Raw genomic sequence first — 21552 nt, 5'->3', positions numbered from 1 at the left:
GCAAGTGCAGTGTAGTGGGAAGGTACTACTTGTATCCTAAATCTGAAAATGAGGGTTAAAATCTTGGATGATTAGTTAGACATGGGCCAGGTGTGGTATTACAAAACCTTACTAACCCTTTGCAATCTGAAAGACCATGCTACAAGATAACAATGTGCAGCTTCATGGTCAGCATTTTTATAACCAAAATTTGGACATGTGAACAAGCCAACAAATAAAGCATAATAGACTGACTCTTTGAGATAACAAAAGTGATATACTAGTGGTTGTCCCTGTTATGCATTAATTAGGATTTCTGTATGAAAAATTAAATAACTGAAGATAGTAATTAAATAATTACAAATGTCAGCAATGTGAATATTTGGGTCTATAAAATGGTTTTGATTTGAAGGTGAAAACATGTTCCTCCTTCCAAAGTCCAATTCAGTTTTTGAAAAAGAAAACCATGTTTCATGTGAATAGCCCTAACCACTTGTAATTAAGTTTATTTATGTCTCACTGATATTCATAGTAGTGTATCTCACCTACCTTCTCTCCCCACCCCGCAAAAAACTGATGATAAAAATATTAAGCCACCTTTTGTGCAAAACTTAACAAACACAAAAGTGTAGTGGTTTTGCATCTGGAGTTTTAACCAAATGGTAGTATGTTTCATCAGAACAGTAAAACAAAGAAAAGTCCACCTCATCTACTGAATAAAAGTTAGAGTCCCCAGCCCATCTGTTACAAGAAAAGTATTCCCAGGCATGTTGCAGGTCTTGTTTGCACTGCCCTGTTAACCAGGACAGATGAGTCCCCAGAAGGGGCATTCCAGTTTCTGCTTGGCTCAGTACTTGAGGAAATGTATACTTCAGTGTTTTAGAAACCAAACTAACGGACCTGTCTATACTGCAGCTGCATTTTTTTTCCCTCTCAGTAACTTAATTCTTCTACCTAGAACCACAGATTAATTTGTCATAAGCACCTTTAGCACTGCAGACTTCATGCGTCAAAAGATGAGGGATCACAAAAGCAGCAACAATAGAGGCATTAAAGAAATTTACCTTATTCTGTGGTTGCCAGGTTTTTTTTTTTTTGACACTGTAACAGTGCTAGCCAGAATCACATGTAAGTGTACTTCCTGGATTCTGAACAATGGACACTAGACACCTCAGCTAGAACACCTGTGAACGAATATGTTACCCTTTAACTGCATTTGTACTGGGTATTGATAAGACTGCACTTGTACTATTAAAATTCATGGGAATTATTCCACTGACTCCAAGAGGACCTGGATTAGAGTTCAAAAACATAAGAACATGCACTATACTTGCACAAAAGTGCAGTGCAGAGGAGGACAGCAGAGCTTTGCATTACAGTGACTGTACTGCTTCAGGCACTTGACCCATCTTGGAGACCTTCACAGTAGGATGCACAGTCCTACTGTAATCAGGAGGTGATGGTGCAACAGTTGTGGTGCTCTGCCGACCACTAAGAATAGCAGCACAGAGCCTGCCCCAAGAAGGATGTAATAGTTTTGAACAACAAACAGAACTACTTCAACCACTGCCTAGTTATACGAGTTAAAGAAAATTATCAGAAGTAAAATCTTCTGCATCTTCACCAAGAAAAATACAGAGAAATCAGCATCCTTCTTTAAGGAATGATATTTTATGATGTTTCCTTCACATGACTGTTTCAGGAAATCCATATTTAAAGGACGGTGATCAAACCACAGAAACAGCATATAGAAATGGAGTTCACAAGTACCTTGGGAAGGAAACACCACGATAATAATGGCAGTTACTATTTCCTGCATTAGAAAAGTAAACACAGTTCTGAAATATAGCTTCGGTTTCAATGGAGATTATGATCAAAACTGTTAAAAATCAGCAGCTGTATATTAATGCAATAATTCAATGTAACAATTTAATTCAGACAATATTTCCTCAGTTTCTGATAGCGAACAATGAAATTATTTTCCTCTCTCCTGCCTCCCTCTACTCTACACCTTGATGTGTACTGCAAACTGATAACTTTTTAAAAAGATTTAAAAAAGCTAGAGAATGGGTATGAAATAGAACTGAGTGTTAAAAAGCCATTGTCAACTGTTTTCTAAACATGAACCCGCAGTAATGTGATCACTACTGTCAGCATGTGTAGAAATCAAACTATGGTATTTTCTTAATTGTTTCAAGTTACATCAGAGGAAGGGTAGAAATCCTGTCATCTAGAAAGTGTAGTGATTAAACAAGGCTGTAAAGACACAGGATGAGTTCAGACAAAAGCAAGCACGCTTCAGTTGTGTGTATGAAGCGTTCCTGACTTTGCTGGCTCAGAGCAGATAAATACCTAACTTCACAGCACTCTTTCGGGTGCTCATGTGGACTCACACAGACCTTGCTGCGAGCTACACCAGTATGTGGCTTAAGGAGGATGCTCGCATGTTTAGAAAGCTGTCTTCCTAGCTTCGTTATTTCTCTTTTACTATAAAAATCAGGGTAAGGCTGTAAACACTGGCAGAGCAAGTTTACAGTCATTCACTCTGCCTGTATTGTATGTCTACAACCAAAAGTCACCCAGTGATATTTTGTTTGCTCTCAGTACTCAGATGAAATATCTAAGCTGACAAGGGGTTCCTCTGCTGCAGAGTTAACTCTGGTTTCAGCTCAGGCACCATTCTGAGACTGACTGCTACTCACAAAATTCCTTCACCTGCATCTGGGCTGCTTTCAAGTCAAGCCAAGATCATCTGGACTGCACACAAACTTGCCCTCTGCAGTTAAATCACCAGAGTGTTGACAATGCACTCAGCTCATGCACAGTTCCCCCCAAGTGCCTTGGACAGCTAATGTGCTTCCTCTTGACTGAGAAAGAATCAAAGCAACACAGCTAAGGGCAGGTCCAGGAGCCAGGGATACATCCCAGGATGTTACAACACATATGGAGAAGTGCAACACCACTGAAGAGACAAAAACTTGGATATGTTTCGTTAGGGGGGAGAGCTGAAAGGGAAGAGGAAAAGCAGGTAGTCTCAGAATTTCCTCATGGAGATTCATCAGAAAAAAACCCCAAACCCCACAAAATCCCCTACAAAACCCCTAGAGATATAAAATTATATACAATCTTGCCTGTGAGTAAAGTCATGGTGCAACAAACAGAAACAAGAAAGGATACCAACACTACAGAAGAGGTCAGCAGAAGGCGAGAGTGTTGTAGCACCTGTTTGGACAGAGTTCTCCAAACCATGTAAGGAGCCTAGGCAGCAGCATTCCACTTTGCACAGAAATAAAGGGATGCACTGAGATTTACGTCTTTTGACTCCCTTACCAGGGCTGCCATTATCTCTAGGCTCATATGAATTCTTCAGAAAGTTTGGTATTACAGCATTAAGATGTAAAAAATGCAACTTAATATTCATTAAGTAACTAAGACAAATAAATGGTGACAGAAATTAAAAAGAAGTATTATTTATGAAAAGTAGCTCCTGAAATAAATTTGAATTCATTTGATACACAGTGATTTCAAGACAATGAAACCTTAAAGGCTTTACCAAAATAGCAGCCCATCATCTTTAATATTACAGTAATGGATACAGTAATGGACACTTTTACATCACGATACATAGAGTTGTTAGCACATTAATAATCATCTTTCATCAAGCATAAAACTTGCAGTTAGGAAATACAGCTGCAATAGCACAATTATACTACTCTCAGCATATACCCTGAAGCAAAGAAAACAAATGGGCTGCTTTTCATTAAGGGAGTTTGGCAAACATCTCTAAAGACAACATTTTCTTTCCAGAAACAATCCCGAGAGGCATTTAAGAGTCTCTTTCCTGAAGTAAACCTGGTACATGAATATATTCATACTACAAAATACAAACAGTAATTTTCCAGTACATAGCACCTTCTAATTTTTCAGTAAGACAATCTACGTCTAAGTCAAATATTGTTTCTTTAAATTCTTGTTTTAAAGTAAAACACTAATCCTACATACACGTATGCTTCATTTAATTCAGAAGGATCACTTGTATGAGCAAAATTAAGCTGTTAGTATCAGAACTGGACAAAAATAATTTGCAAGCACCAAATTCAAAATTTTCTTTTAGGAAAGATCCCTTTTAAGATATAAGACAGGGAAAAATATTCTAAAAGGGGTAACTCCTAATAAAACATAGAAATGGGCACATTGAATTATTTTATGTATGTTTTAAGCAATTATATATTCTGATTGTATATTTTCATGCATAAAATCAACAGCAGATGCGGCATCTTCATTGGGTACATTTTTAGACTGAAAGTTTCTCCATCAGAAACTACACCTACCCTAGATCAGCTATAGCCCTTTATTATACTTCAGAAAAACATAATACCATGTAATCTCAATGTAGAATTAGCTTGCAACTCCTTCTTAATATATAGTTACTCTGGCATGAACATATGATATGACTGGTAGGGATCAGTTCCCTAGCCATAAACATCTATTGTTATTCCAACCCAGGTCTAGCAGAGGAGACATGGGACTCATGTGAGTCCCACACACTTCAAAAATGACAAGTAGAATTGAGGTAAGGCACCTGAAGTAGCAGCAGACATCTACTCTCTTAGGCAACAGAATCTCACCTGATGCAACCACCAGATTTTGATTTAATCTCCTTAGCAATCATTTAAGGTAAACAAACAGAAACTACTAATCGGGGGAAAAGAGATCATGGAGGAGACTTAACTATGGTATAGAAAACAATCCCACACTCCAGAGACCAAAAGAAATAAAGAACTGATACTAAAAGGCAGTAACATAGTCTTAGTCCCAAGTAGCTGTTTTCTGAAAGCACAGACTTCCATGAAATTGTGTAGTATAAAACTACCTCCTGATTAGCATAATTTCTCAGCATACATATCACTGCAAAAACAGGAAATCACATCTTTTCAGAACAAGAGGCCAGCAATAAACATGGTTAAGAGTCTCATAACAAAGTCAGGCTGCATCCTAAACACACTACAACATTCACAACCATTTTTACAGTTACTTTTTGCTTCAAGGGAGTGCTTGTTACACATGTGTGGACTCAAGATAGATTGTATTTCTTCATCATAGATTCCCAGTTTCATTTCAAGTATAGATTATACTGAAATCTTTCACCGGAGGAAGTTCAAAAGATAATAAGCATCCCCAAATCTTTCTTACCCTCCATCACAAGGGTACTTCAGAACAGGGGCATTTTCTGAACAAGTTTCTCTCCAAGGTGTCCAAATGTTACTATACATTTTGAACCATCATATGGCTTGTTCAAATAATCAGATTTTTAGATATAAAAGAGAATAAAGAATAAATACCCTGCAATAATATAGGCTACCTACACAAAGTAGACTGAAATTGGTTTATATCAAAGCAAAGAGAAAAAATTCCTCAGAAACCTTCTAACATCGGGAAGTTATGAGAACAGCCCACCAGCACGGTATGCAGGACTCTGGCCTGGCTAAACCCAGGCTGTGAACTAGACATCACTGCAATGGGAGGCAATGGCGGGGAAATAAAGAGGACTGTCTTTCATAGTTTGGAGTTTAATTGGTGAGTCTGTAGGCTATTACTAGCAATGTCAAGATAACTATGCCCAGCTGCCTCCTGCTGAAAACTGAACATAAGCTGTGGCTAAAACCCATCTTCCATGATGTGGACTATGCAAGAATGAAGCTTAGAGTTATGTTAACTTCATAGCAAATGAAGACTTCTCATGCAAGACAGTATTCTTCAGAGGCTGGGTAAGATGAAACAGTTCATAAGCCTCTTTTTATTTTTGTCCACAGTCAGAAGAGATTGAGTTTAAAATTTGTTTATTTGGTCCTTTGTGATGTTTCAAGCTCCTGCAGTAACAGTCTCCACAAGCTATTTATGCACTTCAGAGTCCAGAAACTGCTTTCTCCCAACCCACATTCTAGAAAATAACTTTAAAAATACTGTAGTCATGCACAGACAAGATTGGTAGTCTGGGGTGAAATAAATCTTATACCTTCAGGTATCAGCTTCTTTTCCAGGAGCTCTGGGGTAGCCACAGGCTATATAGCATAATGCAGCCCAGCTTTTACTTCTATGTGTCATATGCACAAGCATTTCATGGATTGAGTCTATGACTTGTAATTGCTTCCAAACTGGGCTGTCTCTCCAAGCAAAGAGTGGCTTTGCCGCAAGCTGTTCATTCCTGACTTTCCTCCCGATGGTAACCCTTCTGGCAGATCTCCTTCAGACAAATGTTATTTTTTTTCCCATGCAAATAGGATCTGCCAATCATGTAGTTATTACGTCGCACAAAATAACTACAGGACAAAGATGTCTATGGGGATAACTGGAAAGCTAATGATTTTTTTCTCTGTTTTCCCATTCCTCTACTGAACTTCAGATTGCACTGGGCAAAGCAACTTCATATGCAGGGGCAGGCATAAGCAGGAAAATACACAGTGCTGAGTGGTTATTTTTAGATACCTGGTGAAACTCTGAACTCAGACTTCAGTCAGATATTGCACATATTCCATATTCTAAGATTACAAAGGATCAGCAAACAACACTAGTCAAGCAAAACAGTATTTCCCAGAGCAGTTAAGGGTTAAAAAGTCTGAGTACAGGTGTGGGAACCCTGAGCATCCATGTACTCATATTCAGCCCAATAACGTGTTCTTAAAGACTGTGAGTTTTTGAAAACAGGTGCAAAGGCAAAATAGTATTAATTCACTTGTGGGATTTTGGAGAGCAACATAAATCCCTAATTCTGCTGGATTTTATGATTCTTTAGGAATAATCAAACACGTTCCCAGTTAGCACTTAAACACATACTTAAGTACAGCCCTGAATAACGTCTTCCTTTGAAATATTCACAGAATCACAGAATCACCTAGGTTGGAAAGGACCTTGAAGATCATCTAGTCCAACCGTTTCCTTAGTCACTGCACTCTACATGCAGTTTTTGATCCTAGTAGCCAGAAGTGCATTAAACAGAAAACCAGTATTTAAATGAAGAGACAAGACAGGGATAAAACTGTCAGAAAATATACAGACAACATATGAATGTGTGCTTTCTACATACTTGTATGATCTCTTACTTGTTATCATTGGGCAAACAAATATATCTCTATATTCCTTACCTTTAACATAGTGAATTCATATGGCTGATAACCTTTGAAACTTTCATGGATGGCTGCCATCGTGTGCGAAGTTTTTTCCCAAAAATGAAGAAGTGTTGCCTGTAAGGTAGGATAAAATTTCAATGCAATGTTAGCTTTAACACCAATTTGCTTTCAGTGCAAATTTCACATCTCCCCTCCAATACTAGTTACATATTCTTACAGTTGAATATTGCCATGGTAACCTCTTACAAAAACATATTAACAGGAAATCTTTCTTTTGGAGGTCAACATTTTCTTTAGATACCTGATACGTTGTTAACACATGAGAAAGGAGGTTGCATCTGCTTGCTCCCAAAAGATCCACTTTTTGACAGACATCAGTCTTCAGTTTGTCAAAGTTGAGTTTTGCATGTCGCACTTGAGCTTGAACCTTCAAACAAAGGGACAATTGCTTATGTAGTGATTTTTTTTTCTTCGTTTTTCATGAAAGACCAAACTAATACAACTTTTACAGAAATCAGACAACCAACCAGACTCAATTAAAATTTATATAGAACTTTATTATAGCATCAGTCTCACTGAAATTAAGATATGGTAGGCTGATATATGCTAAAATATTGCTTTTCCTATCTTACTATTTTTCCAATACATTCAGTGAAGAAATTTTGGTTTGTAACCCCTGTTTATAAGATATTAGTATTAAATATATACTGAGAAGATAATAATTGGAAAACATACTAATTTTGGTATCTCTTTACAGAAATACCAATTCAAAGCCTGACCAACAAATGTGGAACTAAAAGTTTACTACATAATATACAGGCGCACAGAGACATCTCCATGTAATTTGTTAGAGCCGAATTACACTGACAAACTTTAAAGGCGATCTGTAACTCTTGTTGACAAGATATCACTTCAAGAACTTTGAACTGCTACAAAAACTTCGCTCATTAAAGTTCTCCTTCTAAAACAGAGTGTTTTTCCTGTTTATTGGTATAAGAAAAATATCAAGACTGTCTTTTAGGAGCAAACAATTTCAGTTTCAAAGAGTTTTCGTTTTTTGAATTATTCTTCTACCACCTGTTAAGTACATACAAGACACCCTCTGTTACCAAACCGCACAAGTTTGACAACAATACTGGTATTCTCATGATCAGGTATCAGGGTAGAAAGTTGCTGTAGGCATTCTGTACACAGGATCCCCCATTTTTAAGACAGCTTTGTACACTACCCTAATACTATATTAACAAAACAAATTTGTTTATATACAAAATTTAGTTTTCTTCCAAGGAAATGGGAAACAATCAAACCACAAAACAACATGATTTTCTTATAACTCTTTCACAGTTACAATAAAATATTTACCCAAAAAAACCTGCACAGTGAAAAAATCCACTGAATGCAAACTAAATATGTCTCCTTTATTGGCCTAACTCAGAGAGTATACTGATTTTGTTCAGAATATGCAGACTCAATCAAGCAAGACATGACAAACTTGTATGGTCCTGATCTTCAGAAGTGAAACCAGAACCTTGCAGCAAGTGCCTGTGCTCCTTGTGCAGTAAGGACAAATACATACCTCATAATGCAATCCAAATGTTAGGGTTACCATATTTCTAATCTTATTTTCCCAAACTCACTAAGAGTGTACGAGACTTCCAACCAAGCAGAAAAACAGCGAAAGATCTGCATCACGAATTCATCAGATCACCTACTCGTACAAATTGTGGGACACTTGGGGCAACTTTTTTTCACTGATCAGATCGGCACTCCATAAGTAATATTACAGGGTTGTACACATCATAGGCCTGGTATGTTCATAATGAAGAAACCACCATAATTCAAAATTTCTGATAAATGCAGCATCTCAAAGGTGATATTTTAATTGTAGAAAAAGATGATGCCTAGAAAAAAAGTACTTTTTTTTTTTTTTTTTTTTTAAATAAAGAAAAAGCAGTGATACTCTACCTTTGGAAAATAGCTTTGTGATTAGTGCATTCATCTAGTAGCGGAAGTCTTCCAGGATAACTCCACATATTACACCAAGCAATCAATGAATAAATCTTGAGTTCTGGTAATAACAACTACATCTCAAACTTCTGACCTGATCCAGTGCTCTAACCACAAGAATACATCTTACTGATGACTTGCTTTGTTGTTTTTGCATATTGAAGAGTTTCAAACCAAAGAGGGGTGTCCAGAGCTGGTAGACCGATTGGGTAGTTAGGAGATGTTTTGGTGAGGTGGAGACAGATTTGAATTCCCTCAGAAAGGAGGAAATTGCTCCCATGGCTTCCACTCCTTATGCAAGCATGACAAATGCTAAACTATGATGTAAAAAGCAAGGGACAGCTTCTGCTAAGACATCTCCCTACAAAGTATGATATTTTGTGAAAAGCCTTACCCAGTCAGAACTACACTGGCATGAGCTGAGGCTGCCTCTTAGTTTGTGATGCTCGAGGGACTCTACACCACTTCTTTTAGCTTGTGCCTGGTGGAAGCCCGAGCGAGGCACCATGCTATCCATGCCAGGAGTCCCATCCCACGCACGATTGTCTAGTCAAAACAGTAGGTGAGTAAAGAGCTTATGGGCCTCCAAAATTAAGCAGCAATGGAGGAGGATGGGAGCAGTGGCAAAAAGAGTGTGGAAGCTTTATCCAGTGTTGGATAAAACACCTTTGCTGTGCATTAGGTCCTCAAATCCTTTCTTTGCTTTAGCTGCAGGTGCCTGAGAGCACAGATTTACAACTTCAGTCTAAAAAGAACTGTGAAGAAAATCATGGGCCTGTGCAAAACTGAAATCCAAACATGAGATTACCTACATCTTTTGCCAGCAAGAATTGCTATAACAGGAAGATATTTAAGTAAGAGATGTTGTAGGACTTTGAAAAACCTAGTGAGACTTGAGACTAAAATTCTGATCTCAGTTACAACCATGAAAATCCAGAGAAATTCAACTGATGTCAGTGGAAATGTGTCACATATAAAACTATATTTTACAATGGTACAGCTGAGATAAGAATTCCTTTCCTATTCAGTATACCACAGCACTGGTGAAAACACAGTAAGAACAGCTGTGGCTTTGTAGACTGATAGCGCAAGTGAGCAAAGAATGTTAGTTCTGGGGAATATAAATACTCTGTCAGAGATGGTGGGCCACAAGGAAAAAAAAAACCAAACTACTAAATGTAATTATTTTCTACAATTGCAAGTCTGCACAAGGACTTTATATGACAGACCGGGATTTGGGTCTACCTCATGTCTCCAATTCCTTAAAATAAAGAGAAAAAAAAAACATCCAGTAAACAAAAAACCTGTTTGAGTTGTAGTCTTCCTGCATACAGTCTTCAAGGACATTTAATAAGAAACAGTGTCAGCATTCATCTTAACTGAACATGTAATTAGTGTCTCTCTTAAAAGCTAGAGCATTCATAAAGAGAAAGATGTGGTCCACACCACCATGTGGAATACAAACCCATATATCTGACATGCTCATACAGGTGATTCAAAATACTTAATGCTGTGTTACCAAATGCCACACATTTCTTTTGCTAACGAGGGAAGACACAATACTACGAGAACTATTAAATTAATGGTGCTTTTAGGTTTTTTGATATACTTAAAGTTTATTGAGTACTGAAAGTACTCTCCATTTTGCAGCAGCAGTGCAGGACAGCCAAGAAAGAACACTGCATACCACATTAGCGTGACCTTTTCCCTTTTCTGTGTGCCAATAAATGCACTTCAATTAAAATTATTATTAGACATCTTTTAAGATTACTTGTGGCTTCAGGAATTAGGTATAAAACCTTAATGCTTACAAAGCATAATCTACTTAATACCACACAAGTTATCAGAATGAACCTTTGGTTTTCTACTCAAGGGAAAGCTGAGGTAATACATACTAATCTTCTCCTTTCTCTGCAATTACTAAGACAGGAGAAACAGGACCTCGTGGTCTCAGTCTTGAAAATTTTTATTCACATATTTAACTTCATTAAAGCTGAACATACAAAATTTCTTCAAAATCCTGGTCTGAAAAGTGTCAGAATTTTACTGACTGTAAGAGAACTGCACCAGTGCAAATGCAACTTGGACATTTTTACGATGAAAGAGGTCCTAAGCATCTTGAAACTGTATGTGCTAGTTGTGAGGCTGATGCTGTAGAAGAAAATTGTATGGTATTACTGACAAAAAAAAAAGGTTATTACTCTTCATCTTTTTCTTTTTCTAAGCAGCAACCCGGAGCAACCTGCTTTTAATTTCCCAATGCAAACATCTATATACAGTATTTATGGACTAGAATTCTTTAAAGAGAGCACATAAAACAAATTTGGAAAGCAGTATCTTATTAAATCAATAGTTTGATAAACTGTTAAGCTGCCAGATAAAACTGAAATAATTTCAAAAGACTAAAATAACTAAGCACACAAATAAATGTTAAAATCCTAAATCCTGGGGGCTTGAAAGTCAGATTCTGGAATGCTTGATTGGAAGGGCAAATATTTGCAAGCACAGGTTCCTAAACCTATATTCAAACAGAAAAAGTCCCAATCTTCAAAAGTGCTAACATTAAAAAAAATAATGTTCAGACTCAGTTAAAAACCCCTGTTCAGTATGTTCAGTTACTAAAATAAGGATTTGTCATGTATTTTCAAGGAATCTTTGTGTCCTCTACAGTACATCTGTGTTATTACTTTCTTTCAGTCTACCATAAAATGCGAAATTTATTTTCAGTAGTAGCCCAATTTCAGGGATAATTCAGCTAGTGAAGCATCATCTCCAAAACGAACTTATGTCAGCTAAAAGCACTAACTCACTTTACATACAGTATATTTTTGTCTCAGCATTTCCAGCATAGAAGCAGAAACAGATGCTTCCAGTCTAATTTGTCACCCAGCCTCTCACTTACTCGATCTGAAAAGCATGCACAGCGTGTGTATAGGCTGGAAGGAGGGGGGTAAGTAAATCAAGAGGGAAAAATGCCTGGAATATAGCAAACCTTCCTGTTGGGGACTCTGGGTAAACTCTACCAGCAGATGGAATCACCACAAATCTCTGCATTAAATAAGTACAGCACCTTCTGGTATACCTGATCGTTGTAAAGACTACATGAAAACTAAATGCAAACTGAAGTAGGCTGTAGCTTGAGGACAAAGTATTTAGTGTATAGCATATCTTACAGCATTTCTCCATATAGCACAGAAAGCATAAGGAACTAGATTCTCAGTTCCCACAAAACTGTAATAACTTCATAGCTTGAGTGGTGTTATGACAAGGAGCACCCATTACACTTTTACATGAGAATATATAAGCACCTACTGATTTTTTTCTGTCCTTTTTTTTTCCTTTTAAATTCAAGATTGATGCTGGGTAGTCAGAGTACAGAAAAGGTAATGTTTTATTGAAAATAATGCCTGTAACTAAACTCTTCCATGTGCAATGTAAGGACTTCCAATGTCTTGCACAGTACTAACCCTGATTTCAGTGTGCTTTGGTATGTTCTGCATTTTGCAGACTACACTTTGACTCAACTCTTCCCTTGGGTTGAAATAGTACTTACTGCATTCACTAATCTCTGCTACATCAACTTGTAGAAGTAACACATAAGAACAATGGTTAAAGAAGAGGTAGCATACTTCTGTTCGTCTGCTTCATCCCTGGTTATTAAAATCTTCATTTATGATCTGATGAGAAAGACTGATAAAAATTAATTTTAAAAGATGAAATTTACAGAGCGAGAAATGCCTAGCTAAAAAGGAAAACTACTTTGACAGCACAGCAGATCCAAATAATATCTCTTAGGTCTGAGGCTGAGCAGAGGTACATCAGATTTGTTCAAGAAATGAAACTATTCTTGAAATATGAACTTAGATAACCTAAAGTGCATAACGAGTTCCAACGATACATTTCTTAAGTTTGCCATTTTGGACTTAATTATGATCATCTGTGCTTGTGCACGTGTTCTCATGCGTCTCATCCTATTAAGCCTGATTAAGCAAATTTGCAGTCACGTTGCAATTCATATAAAGGACTTAGTTACTGTTGCATGTCTACCTGTCTCACCCTGGAAAGCAAACAAAAGTACTGTGTGCCTTTCTGCCACAAAAGAACAACCGATATGTCAGCTTTGAAAAAAAGGTTATGTCTGTGTGAGGAGAGGAAAAACTGCAGGTATACCTTGTTCTTCTTTTCCTACGCAAGACTAAGAGAGTGGAGCTGCTACCTATTATTCAGATTCCCAGTCACTACAGCAGTACAAGCAAGTAACACTTTGAAATAGCTATTGAAAATATACATGTCTTATGTTGAGGTAGTTTCAATTTATCAGCAAATTCATGTCAAAAGACAGTAGAGAAGAGAAAGCTGAATTAAACATGTATCAGGCTAGTCGCATTGTAAGAGATAAAGATTCTGGAAACTGGCACAACTTTCTGGTGTCCTAAAGCGATAGAAAACTCTCATTATATATAGACTTGATCAAGGCAAGTCTACCACAAGATACAATACAGCACAAAAACTTGTCAGCCACCGAAGACCATTTTTCTAGTGGCTGAAACAGTCACGGTGAAAAACAAACTAAATACTCAACTGAAACACAGTGATATACAACATAATCCAATGAAATCAATACCTACTCAAATAATTGCAAACATCTACCAGCAAATTACCTGCCATAATTACAGAGAGATTTTACATTTAATTGAAGCATCTAATTGACCTGTTCATGACAGTCCTGGAACTGCATGTAAGCAATAGAAGAAGAGTGCTAAAGTACAGCAAGGGGAAAAAAAAAAAAAAAAAAAGCAGAAGTAATGCTATACCACTCCATAATAGAATATAGAGAAATGCAGCTTAATGAATTAGCGTTGCAGTATCAGCATTTCACTATATTTACTGGGACCAAGAACAATCATGTTTGTCTGCCAGACAACCTGAAACATCAATTGTCTACAAACGACCATAAGGTCATCATATGCTGGTAAAACGTTTTTTCCTTTAATCACAGCACTTCTGTTCTAGTCAGAACAATCAAATCTCCATGTTTTTAACATGTATTTTACTCTCCTTCACACCATGACAAAGCGGTCTAGAGGAAAGAACTAGTAAAAAGTCACGTTATAACTGAAATGTTATTCCCCCAAACCAGGAAGCTTTCATGCAAACTTTGTCATTCAAACCTGCTACATTTTAGCTATTTTCACAATCCTATTCTATTTGAATTCACATGATAAGACTCATTCTTACCCTTAGTTTTCCTTACCAAAAAATTAGTTTAGTCAAACCCAGGATTTTTCATCTACCTCTGCAATCAGAATGGGAGACAAAGTAACAGCTGTAATAGCTTTAATTTACACACAAGAACAATAGCCTCTGATGATAATTCACATTTTCATTTGAATATATGACTACTCCCTTTGATTTCAGTAGTATTGCTCATTTTTATTTAACATTTGTATTACAGCAGTTCCTGAAGGTTTCAAAGAGACTGGGTCCCATTGTCCTCAACACCAAAAAGCACCGAATAAATTACAGGTCTGCCCCAGAGTTATGGAATATGTAAAGCCAAGCCCAAGTGTTTGAAGGACAGAGGTCTTAAAGTATGATTGCACTGGGCAAACAAGCCCTTACTGGGTATCTACAGGAGTGAGTGACTCTTGCCCCCGGGACAGCGGAGTCTACTCCACCAGAACATTATAGCAGCCACTTGTTCCATTTTGCAAAATAAACCAACTAAAGATCCCTGTCTTGTACACATGACCATGAACAGCCTGCACCATTCCGTCATTTGTCTGGTATGGGTCTCTTAAACCTCCATTGCGCTATACACATATGCATGTGCACACACACGAGGTCTACTACAAACTTCTCTATTGCAACACCTACCAGCTAAAAAGCATTAGAGCTGCCACTCTATATAACACATTCAAGCAAACTTCAGCCTTCAGCTGTGCTCCTGATCTGAGAATTTGAAGAGTTTGGAGGGCTTGGAGGTTTTTTTTTTTCTTATACTGATTTATAATAAAAATATAAACATATCCTCATTGGTGTGAACATGAAATTGAGCTCTTCTACATAAAATTCCAAGTTTTGTGGGGGGCATTTTTGTGATTTTTCATGGGTAAGGCTGTAGGATTTTAAACTCCTCTCTCCCTTTTCCTTCTGTCCCTCTCAGGAAGGAAGGAAGATGCTATAGACGGGAGAATATTTATGTAACAGGCAAGGAAAGGATTATATGACAGAACTAAATTTCACATGGACACTTTACACCGACACATGATAGCTTTGATACAACACACAGCTCTAAATTAGTGTGTAGCATGCAACTAATAATACATCAGAATTTCAAGTCCAGGAAATTAATAGAAATAAAAGAACAGTTTTTATGTTCTATTCCCATTCGTGCCTGTGATGCTGTATTATGCTATAGAACAACTGGGAGGTTAATTATTTTTTCATCAGGAAAGTGATCATACTCTGATAGCTCTTACTTCTACCTCTAACATGCCCGGCTGCCCTGAGGCACTGAATAAATTATAATTTGAAAAGAAAAAAATGTAGGAGCTTTTTAAGAAGCTATATTGAAGGAACTTTGCAAAGTTGCATTACTTAGACCCTATATACATACATTCCTATATATGTTTTTATCATTAGAGTATCACTTTCCAGAATGAAACAGAATGACCTGAAAATCTTATAAGGTTGGCTGATAATATTCTGTATTTAAATCTATTAGCAATTACAACTTTTAAAACCTTATCCACCTAGAAAACAATGTAATAGGGAAAGCTTATTATATTTGTGTTAGATTAAGTTTTCACAGTTTTAAAAACACATCAGATGTCATTAGTTTTTTTTAGTTGAACTACTACTTTTTAAAAATACTGCCATTTTTTTATACTATTTTAAATAAAACAAGTTTATACTTAATTTACTTTTTTCAGTATGTTAAAAACACTTTTATTAGAAACATTCAGGTACCTCCTGCACTTACACTAGGTGTGCCTAGCTCAGATGTTGCCATCTACATTGTTACCCTGTGATCTGTTTTAGTGGATGGAGATCTGGCCAACACAAACAACTGAGACTAGAGTTTGGTTCATGTTACCCTAAAAGAGCTCATTTCTCTCCACCGGACTACAAAGGGAGCTCTTGTTGATTAGTTTAAGCACAGACATCTACACAGCAGATGAGTTAGGTTTGATAAAACCTAAGTGATGTCCAGGAAAAAAACCAATTTCCTTTATCGCTAATAATAACCATAAGTATTTAAATACATGCCTTATTTATCATTTGTATTTATCCAGCATAAGCTTCCAAGCCATGATTCTTGATAAACACCTGATGAACAGATTAAGGAGCCTTAGCAATTTACATACCATGGTCAAGTCACCTCTTCAGCTTCTCTTCGTTAAATAAGACAGATTGACTTAGAAACACCTTGAGTGATTTCCCCTAGTCCTCAAGTTACATCTTACACTTTTTGATACTCTCCCTCTCCAGTTTTTCAAGCCAGAGATGTGGACTGTGATCTGCGCTCACTCAAACCGTATTGAGAGACTCCTGCCATTTGTTGACAGCTATGCTACACCTTTACAGAAGATCTTCACAAAAACTGTTGCAACTTTGCAAATGTAGTTGCAGAGCTGCAATTAGCAATTTGTGGCCTGGGAGGAGAAAAGAAATAACCTAGAACTCCAAACATACACTGTCATGTTTCTAACTCCAGTCACTGGAGATGCAGCTGTTATGCCCGGGGTACAAATATATCCCAGACAAACTACTACTTCCCATTCTCTGTTCTCTTCTTTGACCACAGAGCCTCGTGCTTATCTTTTCTCCAGCCTATGTAACTTGGTCCTAATTTCTAGCCCTGTCTTTACCCTCTCAGTACTTTGGCTGCCTTTTTCTTCCTGGTTTAAAATCCATGTCTATGGTCCTGGGTGAAGGAGAATGTCCTGTTAAAGAGCAAAGTGCATAATGATTACTGCTCCAAATCTTTTTTCCTTAACAGCAACATAAAAATATAAGGTAAGAAAATATGTTATTAGGTACACTGAGTTAACTACTGCTATTTTTAAATCCCAATAGAGGATTTTTTTCTAAAAGATATTAAAGAAATATCACATTTACCAAACAACTAGGTCATGGACATGCACCATGACTCCTTTGTGGATTTTATTCAGTAGAATATGAAATTTGTTCTTTGTGTCACATTTATGCCACAATTCCCTCCTAAGTTTTTCAGTATTCAGCCTGTAAAAATTTTACTGCCTTGAGCCTGTTGGCTCACACGCCACATAACTCCAGCCTGGCAGTAATGAGTAAGCTATGGTCAAAACTGCTTACTTCATAACCACTGACAGTCAGCAGATGTGAGTAATTCTCTGACCCCTGTGAGGATATAAGGTTATGGCTGGCTTGAATATTCTTCCTTTTTTTCCCCTCCAAAAAACAAAGGTTGGTTGTACCATCTTCTGATATATTCAAAGATGGCTATCACAGAAATTGAATCCTACCAAGTAGCTTTCCCTCCCTCCTTTACGCAAACACATACACACTTACCTTAGTCCTTTCTCTCTTTCTTTTTTCCTACTGCCTCACCTCCTTCCCAGCCCTGTGTTTATTCCCGCTGTTTTATATTGCATCTTTGTCAACTCTCTTGTGTCTCTTCAGGGATGGGGAAAAATGAGAACCTCCTCACACATTATGCATGTGATTCCATAAATATTATACAGTGACATGAAGATTTTTTTTAGTTCTGTATTTTTCTTCCACCCAAAGCCAAGTTGGATCTGCAAGAGCAGATTGGTTCAGGTTTAGCAATGGCAGGAAAGAATGAAATGTCTGATAAAAAGTGTAAATTAGTTTCTGTAAAAAGAATGATAGACTAGGATTTTCCAGCCCAGAAAAAAGAGATTACTAAGGAGGAGTATGATGGAAGTACATCATACCACACATACAAAAGTTGTAAAAGACCAGACTTCGGCCAACACAGGAACCATATGGCAGTATACCAAACTAGCTGCTTGAACTCAACACAAGGACAGTGGATCTTTACACAACATCTGTGTCAGTAGGGCAGCTCTCGGGCAGCTCTCCGATCACAGCCATCTGTTGTGATGGCCAGAATCTACATTGGTTCAAAAGCCAACTGGGCAATTTCTTAGAAAAAAAAATCAAACACTATGTCTTATGATGCATCCACTGGTCACAGTACTACATGAAAATGCCACTGTGTATTTGATCTATGCAACTCCCTGGTTGCTAGCATTGGTCACCAATTAAGACAGATGATGGACAGATGGTGGATTTTTGTTTGAACTAATGTGTCCATCCTTAAGAATAAGGTAACCCTGAGGGCATGTTTGCAGGTCAAGGCGGGTTTGTGAGTTTGCTATGCTGGATTCAGACTGTCTCAGTGCCTTCTCATGGTGGGAGAATTCTCTGTTCTGTGCTCTAAGGCAGCACAGATACTTCAAATGAGCTTTTCCAACAAGGTAGTAATCTCTATAACACCTGTTTAACAGCAGATTTTCCACTATGAAAATTCAAAAGCACCTTATGTAATTTTACAACTGTAAGAGTGCTCAGTTTCAATTGTCAGAGTGTATTCAAGCACTGCCTATGCCCAAACATGCCTAAATAACAAAAAGCACATACAAATGCCTCACATATTGTAACTGTATGACAGTATGCAAGCTTTGCATTCACACAGATTTATTTGGAAAAGGGGCAGGGGCAATTTTGACATGCTCCAACATTTCTACAATTATAATTGCAGTGCAGAGAGAAGTTCAGACCTCAGTACTTTATTTTCATACAATTTCGTACCCCCTCGTACAGAAGTCTGTATGTATTAAGACCTGGGGATTGAATTTTGGAAATGGATTGTCTAAAACCTGCAGGATCTACTTGGACAGACCTAGCTACAGCATCCATTGTCCAAGCATGCAGGCAACACTCCTCTCTCCTCATTCAAGCCCTAAAGGGTTGTCTGCTGAGTGAAACTTCTACTCATGATACTGTAAGAGGGGAGTGGTACACTGAACAGTGTTATTGTCTACACAAATCCTCTGGGAAAAAGTATACATAGCTAATTTTTTTCCCTCTCTTTTTTGAGAAGGTAGTTTGTTAAAAATAACTACTGGGTTAGATATTTAACCAGAACAGGCCCACCAATTAAAGATACTATAAATTCACATACCAAAAGTCTTCCTGCTATTCAATCAATAAGGTGTTCTAATTGAAGAGGTCTCAAGAGAATGTGTTTCTTTCTTGCCTGTTAATTTTTTTTTTTTTACTTGAATTTGACATCTTTTCCTCCCTACTATCAATACTATGGTAGTGCAAAGACCTGGAAACCAAACATGTCTTTGCTGCAGCAAAGTTTTGTTACATCCAAATCAAATTTCTCTGAGACATCAAAACTATCTGTGGCAAGTAGTACTGCTCTCTGTCCTAAATAACTTTTTGAACAGCTGCCCTGCAGCAGTAGGAATACACTTCCTCCTCCATTATTAAAAAATAATTTAGTCCCTTCACAGGAGAAAAAAGACAGGTTGAAAGGTACAGCCCAACAGCAACAGAAAACCTCTGAAGTTTTTTCTAAGGAATTACCAGGAATTAAGGAGGTATTTTCCTCCTTCTTCCTGATTTCTGCCCCTCTAGCATGGCCCAGTGCAGGCAGACACAGCACGTCATTTGGTGAGAGCGCAGCCTCTGCAGAATCCTTTCCACTTATCCAGCAGCTGGACACAGCCCTGATCAAAGTTACATTTCTCAGCACAATCCAGCAAGTTCATCCAGCCAAAAACCAGACAACAAAATCTTTAGCTTTAAGCCTCAGAACAGCTTTCACAAACAGAGCAGCACAGTGCAGTTCCAGAATATGAATCCAATTGCTCTACCAGCAATGAGTTTATTGAAACAAACATCAAATGGAATATATACAGAAAATACAACATGCCAGCTTTTGAAAGAATTTCTATCAAATACAGGATGCAACCAACTCTTAAATATAAGATGTGGATCACTTTCATAACTTCAACCACTATTTACTGTAAAACGAAGGGAAGTTTGTTAAATTTAAGAAGTTCAAAGCAGCAACAGTCTTGAATTTTTCAGAACCACACTCAGAAGTCATTATTGAAATTAAGATCACAACACAAAAATCAGCCAAAGCAAAAAAATGTTACTGAGTCACCCCATCTTAAAAGATTCAAGAGCCTCCGAACCCACAGCCCTAGAAATGGAGAAGGTATGCTACTTTTCTGCAGCTTAACTAAACAGTTTTAAAAATTATTTCGAATTAAGCTGAGGCTAAGTATTGTGTAAACACACTTATTTCAAATTAAGAGTTGTTCACTTGAATTTAAGCTGAGGAAAATACATTTTTGAGCTAGATTGATCGATGCTATTCTCAAAACACAGTGAATGTCGACACAGAGCTCTGCACCAGTTCAGCTTCATTTAGGCACCATCTTTCAGAAAAGCTGTATCACTGCATCGCCTATACCTTCCCTGGAAAAAGGGCTATGTGTACGCTTGGCTTTTCTTTTCCAAAAATCTTCCCCCACTCTTCAAATACTTATATAACTCCATGCTCCTTACATGATACCTACCAACTTCCCTATCTCCTGCCTGTGCAGGAAGAAATCAGCTCCAAATGAGAGCATTCCCACTTTATGCAGGGTAGGGCCTGACCTCAGCAGCTTTGACCCAAAGAGCTGTAGTTCTTGCTCCAAAGGGGGGTACAGGGGGAAGCAGAGGGCTGCAGTCAGCAGCCACATCCCAGCTGACACCACTGCTGGTTGCATGAGGCCCCTCCTCTATTTTTCTCCAGCATAGAGACAAACTATGGTTAATCTGTTTAACTTCAAACTGTATCAAAGGAGGGAGCTTTCATGCAGTTTTCATGCAGTTTCATGTGACAACTGAGAGCTAGAGCGCACACTGCCTCTCCTCCTAACTCATTCACCATTAGAGGAACATGCTGTGTATGAGAGCAGCTCTACCCTCCAGGGCTTACACCTCCTACCTACTCTCTGATTATCAGCCAGCATAGAACATAACATACTCCTCAAGCTATTAAGATGGAAAGGTTTCTCACAGTAACTGTATTCATTTTACAGCTTGGATCAATATGCAAATTATTTTAAAAAAGGAATAAACATGGAATGACAATTTAAATGAAAGAAAGGCAATGAATATATAGCTTCTAGCCTTGCTAGAAGTTCTGCTTTTTTCTACTTTAAGAAGCCTAGATACATGCCTCACCTTTCTGTTGGTAACAAGTTTCAGTATCCATCAAACCCAGGATATGTGCTTTACTAGGCTGAAGGGAAAAAAACCCGTGTTGACACTAATAAAGACCTTGAAGCAAGGACATACAAAGAAAATAATTATCAATGACTTTTCTATTCATGTGACCAGGAGACTCTTAAAT

At 37.6% G+C, this 21552-nt stretch overlaps 1 protein-coding gene across 2 annotated transcripts in view; it reads right to left on the bottom strand.

Annotated features, from left to right (window-relative positions):
* ICA1 (islet cell autoantigen 1) overlaps positions 1 to 21552 on the bottom strand; it is a 74285-nt gene that overhangs the window by 18987 nt on the left and 33746 nt on the right. For both annotated transcript variants that reach the window (XM_074863686.1, XM_074863695.1), the window contains 2 exons: positions 7408 to 7533; positions 7122 to 7220 (listed from right to left, as the gene is read on the bottom strand). In XM_074863686.1, the coding sequence (XP_074719787.1) occupies positions 7122 to 7220; positions 7408 to 7533 (225 nt within the window). The remainder of the gene's footprint in view (positions 1 to 7121; positions 7221 to 7407; positions 7534 to 21552) is intronic.

This window comes from Strix uralensis, chromosome 1 (genome assembly GCF_047716275.1).
Source record: "Strix uralensis isolate ZFMK-TIS-50842 chromosome 1, bStrUra1, whole genome shotgun sequence".
Classification (NCBI taxonomy): Eukaryota; Metazoa; Chordata; class Aves; order Strigiformes; family Strigidae; genus Strix; species Strix uralensis.
This window is presented reverse-complemented; position numbering and strand designations above follow the sequence as displayed.